Below are 12,544 nucleotides of genomic sequence, written 5' to 3'. Positions count from 1 at the left end.
GAAAAACTGAAAGAAGACCGAAAGCAGAGTGAAAGAAGAATGAGAGATAAGTGACAAAAGAGGAGAGAAGAAGAAGAAGAAGAAGGAATTGTGTTTAGATGCCTTTATACCTTGTTTGCCAGGTTTCTACAGGCTACTCAGCTGGCTTCAGTTTGTTTGTAGAGAAGAGTCGTTTAAAGTTTCCATCTCAGAGTCTTCTTGAATTCCAAGATTCGGGAACTAACATTCGAAGGACGTATCCTCTTGATTACCCCCGGTGCCTATCTAACTATACCAGGTTTGAATTATCTGCTTAATCCCTGTACCTGCGCGGGGTCGGCCATTGGATACACTGCACACTGGACGCTCACAAGAGACCACCATGTTTAGGAGTGTAGTTATCTCATCAAACCGGTCCCCTGACGCTCGGCCACGCCTGTAGAGACCTGGTGCGAGTGCCAGCGTCGCGACCAGCTCATTGTCATTTTGCTGAGATCCAGCTTCGAGTATCATATATGTCGGGTCGAATGGGCTGGGTAGTTGCGCACCAAAGTCCCAGGTGACCATGGCGACTTGCCTGTGAATTTCTTGGTCCAGCTCTAGACTCAGCTCAAATAAGTCCTGCAATTTGTCTGTTATCGTGGCCGGTTTGGATAGAGAGAATGGGGCTAGGCGCTTGATGATAGTTTGAACCATCCTTTCCACCCATTTCTGTTGATAGTCGTGAGCTTTGTCTCCTTGCAAGCTCATAGTGTCGAGCACCAGGTTGCATGTGTTTGCTCGCCACATGCTACACCTTTGTCGTGCATCCGGAACAAAGTCATTCGATTCCTCGTAGAGCCGGTCTATGGACCATGTACGTTAGCTTGGTACACGGGATATGTCCAACGTGTACGAACAACGTGGATTCAAGCTGCATAATACTGACCAAACGATTTGTATATCTGATATGCGCTTGCCCCCGATCTCTGTGTCATCCAGCAAAATTTACCAAATATCTCGTCTCTGAAGAAAGCCCATAGAAAAGCCTGAATCAAGTTCACGCGCAGGCTGGCGGAACGCATATAACCTTCATATTCAGTCTGCGATATTGCCATGTGGTCCTTGAAGAGGCCATGCCCAGTTTTCGTAGCCTTGGGGTCATGAAGCTCGTCGCTGAAGTGCTGCGCTGAAAATGTTGTTATCTTTTGCCGTAGATGAGTTACACGCCGTATCAAGTCATCATCAGTCAGTTGGTTGTGACCGTGACCCAGACGCAGATATCGGTTCAGTTCATTGACCGTGTCCAGCCAAGATCGGCGGAACTCGACTGCGTCCTGATGTTTCTGTTTCAAGTCCAATTTTGTCTGTTGGTGTGTCCGCATCTCCTCGTTGAGGTCATGCTCTGTTTTTGCTAGTCTCTCGGCGAGGACCCCGAGTTGAACAGAAGGAAGCTGATCTGGGGGTTGCGGAGTCGCACTGGGTGCGGAATGCGAGGTAGGTGGACATACATCGTCGGCTGTTCCTTTACTGAGAGGCGCAATTTCTTCTTGCTTGGTCGTTAAGGTGTCCTCGTTGCGTGAACCCGTTTGTGGCAAAACGGGTGCGAGCATATTTGTACCTCTTTCTGGTAATTTTGGCAACATATTTGCGAAATTGTTGAGTGGTAGCTATAAGGATACTAAATGTGAACAAGTTTGGTTTGTAAAAAGGGTGCAGTAGAGCATGACTTTGGTCAGTACATACGGAGTGCGGGGAGTACTCCGTACTCAGCCGAATAATTCACAAGGCCTGTAATGGAGAGAATGTGACAACTCAGGACATGCGGCTAACTATCAAAAAGGTAGGCGATGGCAGCTTGGTATCCAATGGAGATAAATCCTTTGAGTCCGTGTTGTCTGCCTAGCGTTCCCGAGGCGTGAAATGAGGCATCCAATCAATCCTATGCCACTCCGTACAGCATCTTTCACCCGGGTGAACATGGCCCCCAAAAATGAATACGACTCCATATTCAGGTAAACTCTAGTAGCTTCACTGAAAAGAAATCCCCTGCATGGATGTTCGTTAGAGCCTAACCAGGATACATCCAATCACTGACGGAGAGAAGCGCCAAGATCCTGCCCAAGGCGTATACCACATCAGACATTGCAATTCGGGCTGCTGGTAAATATGCACGTGCAGACAGAGCTCTGTACAGAGTATGGATTGTAGTAGTTCAGGTAAATCATACACGAGCCTCACTACGCTAGTATAATGCAGTAAGAAATGGATTGAGCAAGCTGACCCGAGCCTGGCAAGTAGATGTGATAAAGGTTGTGACCTCCGGTGCTTAAGTCTATAGTCGACTCTCACGATATTCTATTATTTTCCATTTAGTACTTCAACTCCATTATACTCAATCCAAGCCATCTCTAAATCCTTTATACACTACTCCGTACCCCGAGTGCACAAGATGTTCCTCCGAAAGGGCAAACCAAAGGCGAGTGAGAAAGAGAGCTTTTTGCGAAAGACCTCGGAAGTTCGTAATGAGCGACGCGGGTTCAAAGCTTTCGTTGGGAAGATTAAGAAGAAGATGCAATCTGATCTAGACGAATTTCTGGTCATCGGAATTGATTTTGGAACCACGTTAGCACCGGCCGTACAATCCCCATATTAGTTGATACTAACAAAAGTGTAGATACTCAGGCGTGGCATGGGCAACGGTGGACGATTTTGAGAGAGATGAAATTAATATCATCACCAATTGGCCCAAGCACGGGAGAGAGGAACCTAAAGCGCCCACCGAGCTATTCTACGAGGGTGGAAAAGTGATGTGGGGATATGGTATCCCACTTGACGCGGACCCTGTGCGTTGGTTCAAGCTGCTACTTCTACGGGACGAAGACATGACCGAAGAGCAGCGTCAGTCTGAACCTCTTTTGCGCGCACGCAAATTGATGCGAGAGACGGGTATGTCGGCGACGGACTTGGTCGCGGACTACCTCCGACCGTTGTGGCAGCATACGATGGAAACAATTCACAGGTTTCGTAGTAAGTCGGTCATTTCTGCGCTCACCTTCCATGTTGTCATTACCGTGCCTGCTATATGGAAGGACTATGCGCGCAAGGGTATGGAAGAGGCTGCGCGGAACGCTGGCATTCTACAAGACCGTCCTATTGGCCCCACGACCCTCTCCTTTGTCCCGGAGCCAGAGGCAGCTGCTCTTGTTACACTCTGTGAACGTGGGCGTGAGCGTGATATTGAGACTGATGATGTCTACGTGATCTGCGACGCTGGCGGAGGCACTGTGGTAAGTTGGTGGATGTTGGAACCTGCAGGCGCGGGGCTGGATATTACGTGCTGATGAACTATACTCTTGCAGGATCTCATCACCTATCGAGTTGGAGACATGGGTCCAATCGAAATACACGAAGCAGTGATAGGGACCGGTAAGTACTATCTCTATACTTTCTTAGTATTCATGTTAGGACCCGATGGCTAACATGTCTGAGACAAGGTGGCCTCTGTGGCGGCATCTTCGTCGACGAGGCGTTCGAGACCATCTGCAAAGACCGTCTTGGCAGGCAATGGAACAAGCTTAGCCCAACAGGCGTCAAGGCCATCCTGAAGGACCAGTGGGAATACGGTATCAAACCGACATACACACCGAACACCGATGGTGAAGAACACGTTGTTCCTATTCCTGCTGAGGCTTTTCAAGGCCATGATCTTAATGATAGTTCCAGAAAGCCTGTCATCAAGAATGGGCGAATCCACTTCTCAAGGTTCACACTTGTTCACCCTTCTCTAAGTCAAAGGCTGATAGATTTAGCTCCGATATTCAAAAGGCATTTACCTCGGTTTTCTCCGACATCGAGAAGCTCGTTGATCAGCAAATCAGCAAGACGCAGGAGAAAGGTCTTTCAGTCCAGGTTGGTATAGAAAGCCTTTGGTTATTGACTGATGCTGAAAGATCTCCAGAAAATAATCCTCGTTGGTGGGCTCGGCTGCAGCCCTTACCTTTACGATCAGCTATTGGCGAAATACGGGCCAGAAGACATAGAAATTATGCAATCCGCGGGAATGGCACCGTAAGTCTTATACTGCTCAGATATGATATCTAGGAAGTATACTGAGTTGTTGTCTCTATTAGGCGCACGGCTATCTGTCGTGGTGCGATTGTTAAAGGGTTTCTAGATGGACCCGGTAATTCTGGCGCCCATCTTACTGTCGTGTCAACCATCGCACGACAAAGCTTAGGTATTGGCTATTCCATAGAATATGACGCTGCCATACACCAGGAAAAGGATAAAGAATACGACGAAGTGGAAGGCAAATACATGGCCAAGAATCAGATGGAGTGGTATATGCGAAAGGTCTCTTGCCAATCCCACTTCATGAGAGTTATATGGCAAGTCCGTATTGACTTTCGACTTAGGGCGAGGATGTCTTGAAAGCGGAACCTGTTCGACATGACTATTACACCTGCTATAAGGACGAGGATGAGTTCGGGGAATGCCATGAGACGAACATTTACCAATGCGACGATGAAAACCCGCCATCTAGGCGCAGTTCGAGAGTCAAGAAACTATGCACAATTCGCATCAACCGACAGCACATCTCTTATAACTCTCTCCCTGATTTTGTGGGAGATAGTGGCGTGCGCTCGAAGAAATGGAATTTTGAACTCGAGATGGTGCCTTCCGGGGCTTCTAACGAGTTCATAGTTCATTATCAAGGAAGGAGGCTAGGATCAGGGAAGGCGGAAGTCGACTTCCAGTGATTGATAACTGGTGCCTTGTAGCTGTCTTGTATCCAAAATTTTCGAACCCTCTATTGACTTACTGGGGATTTCCCTCTTTATCCTTGTCCTTTGCCGGTCCAAATATGCTCGTAGGCAGGCAAACAAGGCACATGTATAGTAGATAGTTAGAATGGCCTTGCTGATGGGGCAGCTTAGCTACGTTATACCTTCGGGCAGTATTGGAAGCTTAGGGAGCGACTTTAATGCTAGTTTGTTAACTAGCCCGATCAAACTAAAGGTTTAAGTAGGAGAATACAACTAGGTGGCTTTATAATGTGGTAAGTGGTCAACTGGCATGAATTCTGTAGATATCACAACATATAGCACAACAGTTTTATCCCAAAATTATCCTCAAATGCATGCTATGAAGTTTCCCCGTCGCTCGTTCCCAGGTGTTCATCGAGCAAAGTTTCCTATAACAATTGTCCGCTCTAAATAGAATTCCCCTGGCATTTGTATATCGACTATAGTATAGCCTTGGGAGTTAGTCAAGGTGCTAAAAGGTCTTTTAAAACCACCACGTCTAATACCCGACGAAGACACACTTGAACTGCCATTTGATATCGGAAAGCCTAAGTGCTCCATCAATCTGCTCTCCCACAGGAATGGAATCTTGCAAAAATACCAGATCCAAGTTATTAGTAAAGCTCGGTGCTCAGGTCCGAACCAATTCGAGAACTTGATTGCGAGCAATAAAAGACTTATGAGAGAAAGATGTACGGAATTTGGAGAAAACTTTTCTCTTTGAAGACCTTGAGGGAGATTCGACTTGAATCAGTGAGTTTCGCTCTCTACTATAGTAATCCATACCCTATTGACCGAGTCTGATAGTTCACCCCTTTTGATTATCGTCCCGTGCCAGCTTTAGTTCCTGAATCTGTGAAGCAAGATATTCTGTCCGCTTATAGGTACTCTGAAAAACTTCTATCAAATGACGAGTGGATTCAATGGGTTTCAATCTCCGTCAACCAAGCCGGCGGAACTCACTGGAGTTTGTGGAAGGTTGGAGTGCCCTCGAATATTGATTGCCGTTTCGATTATATTGGTATTCTCGACAGCGCTAGGTATTACTTGGGCAGCTGTCAAAGACGACACGCAAACGGGATTTACCATTGCTTCTTTTGTCCTAGGAGCCGGCTCACGTACGTGATCCTTTCATTTTAGCGTTGCATGCGCGGCTAATATAACTTAAAAATAGTTCTTCTAGCAGCCATAGCTACTGTCAGTGGCGTTGAAGCTTTCCAAATACGCGCTAAAATATGGCATATTGCGTTACGCATGCGAAACCATATGGTCAGGGGTGGTCGAGACGCGGAGCAGATGACTCTCATAAATTCTTTCCGCTTTAGGACAAAATTAGTGGAGCTGCGTCAGGTTTCACCAATCGATCAGGCGGACTATGGAGGTGGCAAAATTCATTGGATGAACAATTCTACGAGCTAACCTTGTTTAGATTAATCTTGGCTTTGTCGTCAATGTCACAATCTCCGCGGACTGAATCGCTGGTTCTGACAATTCCCTTGCATCAAACGCTGTGAAACATGTTCCGTTGATCTCCCAATCCTTCCTTCAAAGTTCTAGGCTGGGCCATTCAAGACATCCCAAGATATTGAAGTCGAATGTCCCAAAATACAATGTCTTCGTTTCATGGTACGTCACCACAGGATAACATTCGCTTCTTAATCCGGGCAATATGCTCCTCTCTCACCTTAATGCTTGTGACTGCCGCCAGCGGCATCATTGCATCCCTGCTTATCGAGAGGCAAAGCTCCGTCCCTTTTCTACGGAAACCTGGCCCCAAAATGCTGAGAATTGTTGATACAGTCATTAGCAAAATCTATACCTCTGGGCCCTTTGTTGTCACCCAAATAGTTGAAAACTAATGTATAATGTCCTTCGCGATGCTGAGCTTAAATAACAAGCTTATATTGAGCTAAATAAACTGACCTTGAACCTATGGGGTGTTGCACCGAATGTTCCAGACTTTCTTGTTTCTAGAGTTCCAGCCCATTCCCATGGATTCCCCACAGAAGGATAGCTCTGGCAAACCATTGTAGAAGGTGAAATCCAGCTTCTTGGAACCCTCACATTAGTGTTTAGATGATAGCATCACTGTCTTCAACGCCGATACCGTTCCATAATAAATGGCCCAACTACTTCGTAGGAACACAGTAGTCCTGTAGTCGCATAGAAAATGCCAAGTAGCGTTATAAATGTAATGCCTGGAATGAGCCTTGGCAATATCAATGCGAATATGAAAGATGATACACTTTAAAAACAAAGAAATATGAAACAGACAGAGAAGTGCTATATGCAAGAAGAATCCTTGAACATCATTCAGCATATGACTTATGATCCGATATATGACGTGGGCCATCTATTGTCACCTGCTCTTTACAGTTGCCACCGATGTAGTTTTGCGGCGTGTTCGATGAATGCGAAGTGAAGCAGGTCCCGGGTCTGGGGAGCGAGAAATCCCCATTTGCCCTATAAAAGCGAGGCTATTTTCCTAGGAATAATGTAAATAATACCTACTTGCCTTAGGCTACATTTCGTCCAGTTATTATTTCAAGCCTCGTATCGCCCTGAATCGTTGCCGTTCACGATGAAAATACCACCCAAAGTCACGGTGTTAGGCAGGGATCAGTTTGACCTGTTTATGTTCGAATGCGGAGGAAAGAACTACCTTCAAGGTCTTGAGGCTGGACCGTGGCTTTTATGGAAATTCCTGCGCGATTTAGGCCAGGAATGCCAGCTTCAGATCAGCCCCAAAGGCGATACCAACTTTCTCTTCTCGGTGACCGAGTTGTTTGACATGAAGGGCAGATACCAGGCCCGGGGTCAACAGCCACTTTATACAGTCAATAATGAATTGAGCAAGGTCAAACTTGACTTTAAGCCAGAAGTGCAAGAGGAACAAGACCTGACTGGGCAGAAAGATCCGGAAGAAGAGCAACAAGATCGAGACACCTCGAAACCATCAACAACGCCAAAAACGCCAAAAACGCCAAGAAGCTCAAGAAGCTCAAGCGACTCAGATCCTGATCATCAGGCAGGCATTGAACTACCAAGCCATGTGCTAGTTATAGATGACTCTGAGGGAGCCTTGTTCCGATCCGAAAATACGACGCCAGAAATCCCGAAAAATTCCTCTGTTGTCTTCTACCAAACTAGGTGTCCAGAAAAATTGGGATCAGATGAAAGCCCAGCTCTCTGGAAACTCTCCGATGAAGACAGCTTGAAAGAACTCTTCATAATCATTGACGTTGAAGACCTGCGGAATAATGGGATATCAATCAGCCGCAATTTATCTTGGGAGAAAGCTGCTGCTGATACAGTGGAAAATTTCAAACCGGAAAAATTCCTACAAAACGTTCCCGATACCAAGTGGACGAAAATTAAGTGGATCATTCGTTTCGGCGACGCAGGTGTGATTGTATTACAGAAAAGTGCACAGCAAACAAATGCTCACCTCTATTTTGACCCGGAGAAAGGCGAAAGCGATTTCAGCCAGGAACACTCGCCAAATCCGGTAGCGCTCGATGCAGCATTCCTGGGTGGACTTGTATTCAAAGCAATGCAGGAAATCCACAATAACGAGAGATCTGAAAAGAACCCGATTGAAGCAGGCTTGTGTTGCGCTCGTTATCTTATTAATGAGGGCACTGTTAAAGCTTCAGATACAAATGACTCTATTGAATACCCCAAGTTGGCATTTGGAGAAGCAATTCAACTTCAGGATTCCGTCATCCCTGGATCCAATTTCGATGAATGGTCTATCTTGAAAGATACCCATGGCGCAAAGGAGAAAAATGAAACTAGTTCTGCAAAAATGCTCGAACTCGGTACAAAGATTGCCAAAGAAGGAATCAAAATTGCATTGTCAACTGTCCCAACAGCCCAATTTGGCAATATTTTTACGGCTGATAAATCGGAGGTCGAAAGTTTTCACCGAATCTCAAATCGAGTAGAAGAATATCTCAAAGAGGCTGAGAATTTCTACTCATTTTCAAACGGAGAGAAGTCGGATCTCAACACTACGCGGAAAAAACCACTGTCCATTGGGGTTTTTGGTAAACCAGGGTCTGGAAAATCTTTTGTGATCAAGCAGATCATAGAAGAGATCACTAAAAAAATCCGACATGGAAAGATCAACAAATATCCAGATTTATATTGGAATCTTTCTCAGTTTCTGGACTACTCTAATCTCCTGGTTGCCTTCCAGACCGTCCGTGATAAGACAGTATCGGGTCAGGTTCCCATTGTTTGCTTTGACGAGTTTGATACGAGTTTGAATGGAGAACTCGGATGGCTCAAGTTCTTTCTCGCGCCTATGCAAGACGGGGAATTCTTTGACCAAGGGCAAAGCCGGCCTATTGGCCACGCCATTTTCATCTTTATCGGAGGCACTCGGTTCACGTACGAGGAATTTCAGAATGACAAAATTCAATTTATTCCTTCCGGATCCATCAATACTCCCGCTGAGCCTTCGACAGGAGGAGATAGTTACAGTCAAAAGGAAAAGGCTGAAAAGGCTGCTCGAGCTGTCAAATTACCAGACTTTGTGAGCAGATTGCATCGGCATCTCGATATACAGGGTTACGACAAGCCTTCTGACCAAGACCCTGTGTACATTATTCGACGGGCGATTCTAATTCGTTCCAAGCTAAAAGAAAGGGGGTTAGAGTTGACGGGAAAAGAAGAACTGAAGGAAGAAGAGATTCCTACGTTGGATGACTCTATGCTCAATAAAATTCTTATCGCAGATAGTTATAAGCATGGTGCTCGAACGATCGACAATATCTTCAAGGGAAGCAAGATCACTGATGGCAAGCTTCATCTTAACCCACTTCCTTCTGACGAAGTGGTTCTTCCGACGAGGGAGTCTTCTTAGAAGGCTTCGTAGTGGGAATCATATTTAGATGCGAAGAAATTCAAAAGTCAACTCAGAATCCTAGGTTAATCATCCGATGCAATTTGATATGAACGGGAAACAGGAACAGAGATGTAACAGAGAGAATTTCTGCCAGTATTTCACCCTTCGCCATCGTTTCGCTCATTACTGGTGATGTGTCCTCGACCGTTTTACTTTTCTTCCTGATGAAAATCTTAGTCTCACAAGCAGAGGGGGTTGTAATCCTTATCAATCTAATCTTAACGTCATTATTAAGTGCACATGTGACTAGAGCCACACCAGTTATACAACGAGGTAGAGTGGTAATTTACCACTAGCAACTAACTAGTTGTAAGATACCCTGCATTTCTTTGGTTTATGCATGAGACTTTGGTCTTATGTTTTAGTGACACCCGGTCTTGAGGTAACACAAGGAGGTGATTGTTCTTCACTAGTTATGATATCATATCATGAATAAGTACTACGATGGTAGGTTTGATTAGATTAGGAGCCATGTTGATCGGACCACTGGGTGTGTGATGTCCTGGGGAGTTTTAGGAAAATGATACATGTAGTGGGGCACCGGAGTAACACTGTCTAACGGGTACTAAACCTAGGCAGGTGTACTATATTTATCCGGTACTACTATCTGCAGCCGGAAGCGAAACTTGATTCTCTTTAACGAGTTCCTAGATGCTGGAGCCAGTATCGCATCCATCGAGCTCCTCCACGAGGATGAACAGGATTTTAGGCGTTCCAAAAACAGGACAGGCCGCTTCTCAGAGCTTCTCAAAATCCTCACATGGATCTTTTGAACACAATACTCTCGAGAAATCAACCCGGGCCGTGCGTGTAGTAGATCGCTTGGCTTGGTTAAGCGCGACTTGTCCACGGATAACCTTGGAGTCATCCATGGATGAGATCCTTCACAAAAACGATACTCCATAGCATATATTTTTTTTAGGTATGAACACTCTTTTACTTTTTTAAGTCCATAATGCAAAGATACGCGATTCTTTCATCAACAGCTCGCATGGCTTAGTGGTAAAGCGCATGACTAGTAATCATGAGATCCTCGGTTCGACTCCGAGTGTGAGCATTTCTTTTTGCATTTCTTTTTGCATTTGCTTATTCCGGCACGCAGCCTTAAGGGGCGAGTAGGCGAGGCAGGCTGATCTAGAGATCGACGAGTTCGTATATGGTGATCCCCGCCCGAGACCTCGGAATGGCCACTCGATTTGCGTGCGCTCCTATAGATAAATAGACCGCACGGATATACCGCTATACTTAAATATAAATATCTATATTGTGGAGGATTTGTTACAGGCCGTCTCGAAATATATAATGACTCCTATCGCACCCTTGCGGTGTAAATTCCTCTATCGGTTTTCAAAAGTTGAGTCTCGAATATATTCCCCGTTGGCTAGGTAAGTTTTTCTAGCTACCGGTTAACCTAGAGCGAGGATTCCAAGCTAGAAGCTTCTATTGTCTAGATGTTCGTCCGATCAAATACCTAGATCACATATCTTAAGCTTTAATAAGATAATTGTTGATTTCACTCGAAACAATACTTCTACTGCAAATCAGGGTTTCCTCGGCGGTAAGCTATTCACGGGTTTCCCCAAGAAGAGCCTGCGCATTATCAAACAAAATTCGCTTCGTTGTTTCCGATCCAAATAGACTCTGCAGTCCGTCATCCACTCTCCTAGCCAGAGACTCAGCCAGCGCTGCAGGGCTATAAGGATAATCACTCCCATACAGCAACCTGGACGAATCAATCAACCGCAGAAGACCATGAATCTGATCCGGGAATGGCACACCCGCAAGATCAAAATAGAAGCGCGTCTGCAACAGCTGCTTGATCCTCTCCCCACTGATCCCATTCCCTAGACCGGGAACCATGGACGAGAACTCCGCGATCCTCTCCATAATCGGAGGAAACGTCGCACCACAATGGCAAGCCACGAACGTAATTCCAGGACAGCGATCCACAGTCCCAGAAGTAAGCAGACTCATAAGCGCCCGGGTCGAATCGAACATAAACTCCATAATCGGCGCCAAGACATCAGGGAGCGGTATCACCTTATCCAGAGAGTCATCATCGTGCCGGATGAGACATGTAGTCGGGTGAAAGAAGGCGATGGTCTTTCGCTCACTCAATTTGTCAAAAACACGACTAAAGCGCTGATCACCCGGGTAGATTCCATGCGAATTGGTCAGGATCTGAAACCCCACTGCGCCAAGATGGTCCAGTGCATAATCTATTTCTGCAAGGGAGCCTTCTACGTCTGGGAGGGGGAGAGACGCGAAGAAGAGGAAGTGGGTTGGGTGATCGGCGCAGATTTTGGACATGTCGATGTTGGCGCTGCGGGTGACGGTTCGGCCTTCCGAGTCGTTGCCCGGGGTTAGGTGTGTTGCTGGGGAGGACATGCTCAGTACTGATTTCTTGATGTTTAGCTGGTTCATTAGTTCGATGTGTGCTTCGGCGCTCCATTCCTGGATTCTTGTTAGCAAGGAAGTCGATAGTGTCTGGTGTGTGGTATTCGGTTTCTGAGGGACTCACTGGGATCGCGGGCATTCCATCTGGATGGCCTCTGCCTGCGAAGTCGCTATGTAGGCAATACTCGCGATACGAGGGTGGAACACAGTGGGTGTGAACATCGATTCTCTCCATTTTGGATTTTGTGAGTGTATGGAGTATTTTCTGGGGGGTTGTTGCTGATATTAATGAGTTCATGTATCCCTGCAATTGAGATCGGCATTCCTAGTTCGTATTCTTCACCGTTTTCTCATGGAACAGAGTCACTTATTGCTTACCGACTCGAGGTCAACTACAAAAACATTTTAATACGTGTCGTGTTACCACTCCTCGTTCTTCATTACCAATGCTGTGGAACGATGAAACCAA

The 12,544-nt window shown here is 46.0% G+C and overlaps 4 protein-coding genes across 4 annotated transcripts; 2 read left to right on the top strand and 2 right to left on the bottom strand.

Moving 5' to 3' along the window:
- Nucleotides 1-264: 264 nt before the first annotated feature.
- On the bottom strand, nt 265-1,571 carry N7471_012597 (uncharacterized protein; the record flags this gene model as incomplete). The annotated part of the gene is made up of 2 exons (XM_057285316.1): nt 265-824; nt 971-1,571. The coding sequence occupies 2 exons, from the start codon at nt 1,569-1,571 to the stop codon at nt 265-267; spliced, it is 1,161 nt and encodes a 386-aa protein (XP_057131582.1).
- Nucleotides 1,572-2,410: 839 nt separating this feature from the next.
- N7471_012596 (Hsp70 family protein) lies at nt 2,411-4,721 on the top strand (the record flags this gene model as incomplete). The annotated part of the gene is made up of 8 exons (XM_057285315.1): nt 2,411-2,583; nt 2,636-3,248; nt 3,321-3,387; nt 3,456-3,723; nt 3,771-3,870; nt 3,920-4,029; nt 4,092-4,314; nt 4,377-4,721. 8 exons carry the CDS (start codon nt 2,411-2,413, stop codon nt 4,719-4,721), a joined length of 1,899 nt encoding a protein of 632 aa, XP_057131581.1.
- Nucleotides 4,722-7,347: 2,626 nt separating this feature from the next.
- On the top strand, nt 7,348-9,636 carry N7471_012595 (uncharacterized protein; the record flags this gene model as incomplete). Its single annotated transcript, XM_057285314.1, has 1 exon — nt 7,348-9,636. One exon carries the CDS (start codon nt 7,348-7,350, stop codon nt 9,634-9,636), a length of 2,289 nt encoding a protein of 762 aa, XP_057131580.1.
- Nucleotides 9,637-11,241: 1,605 nt separating this feature from the next.
- On the bottom strand, nt 11,242-12,310 carry N7471_012594 (amidohydrolase family protein; the record flags this gene model as incomplete). The annotated part of the gene is made up of 2 exons (XM_057285313.1): nt 11,242-12,132; nt 12,200-12,310. The coding sequence occupies 2 exons, from the start codon at nt 12,308-12,310 to the stop codon at nt 11,242-11,244; spliced, it is 1,002 nt and encodes a 333-aa protein (XP_057131579.1).
- Nucleotides 12,311-12,544: the final 234 nt, after the last annotated feature.

The sequence above is a fragment of the Penicillium samsonianum genome, assembly GCF_028829775.1.
Source record: "Penicillium samsonianum strain IBT 33392 chromosome Unknown utg000007l_segment0_segment0, whole genome shotgun sequence".
NCBI lineage: Eukaryota > Fungi > Ascomycota > Eurotiomycetes > Eurotiales > Aspergillaceae > Penicillium > Penicillium samsonianum.
This window is presented reverse-complemented; position numbering and strand designations above follow the sequence as displayed.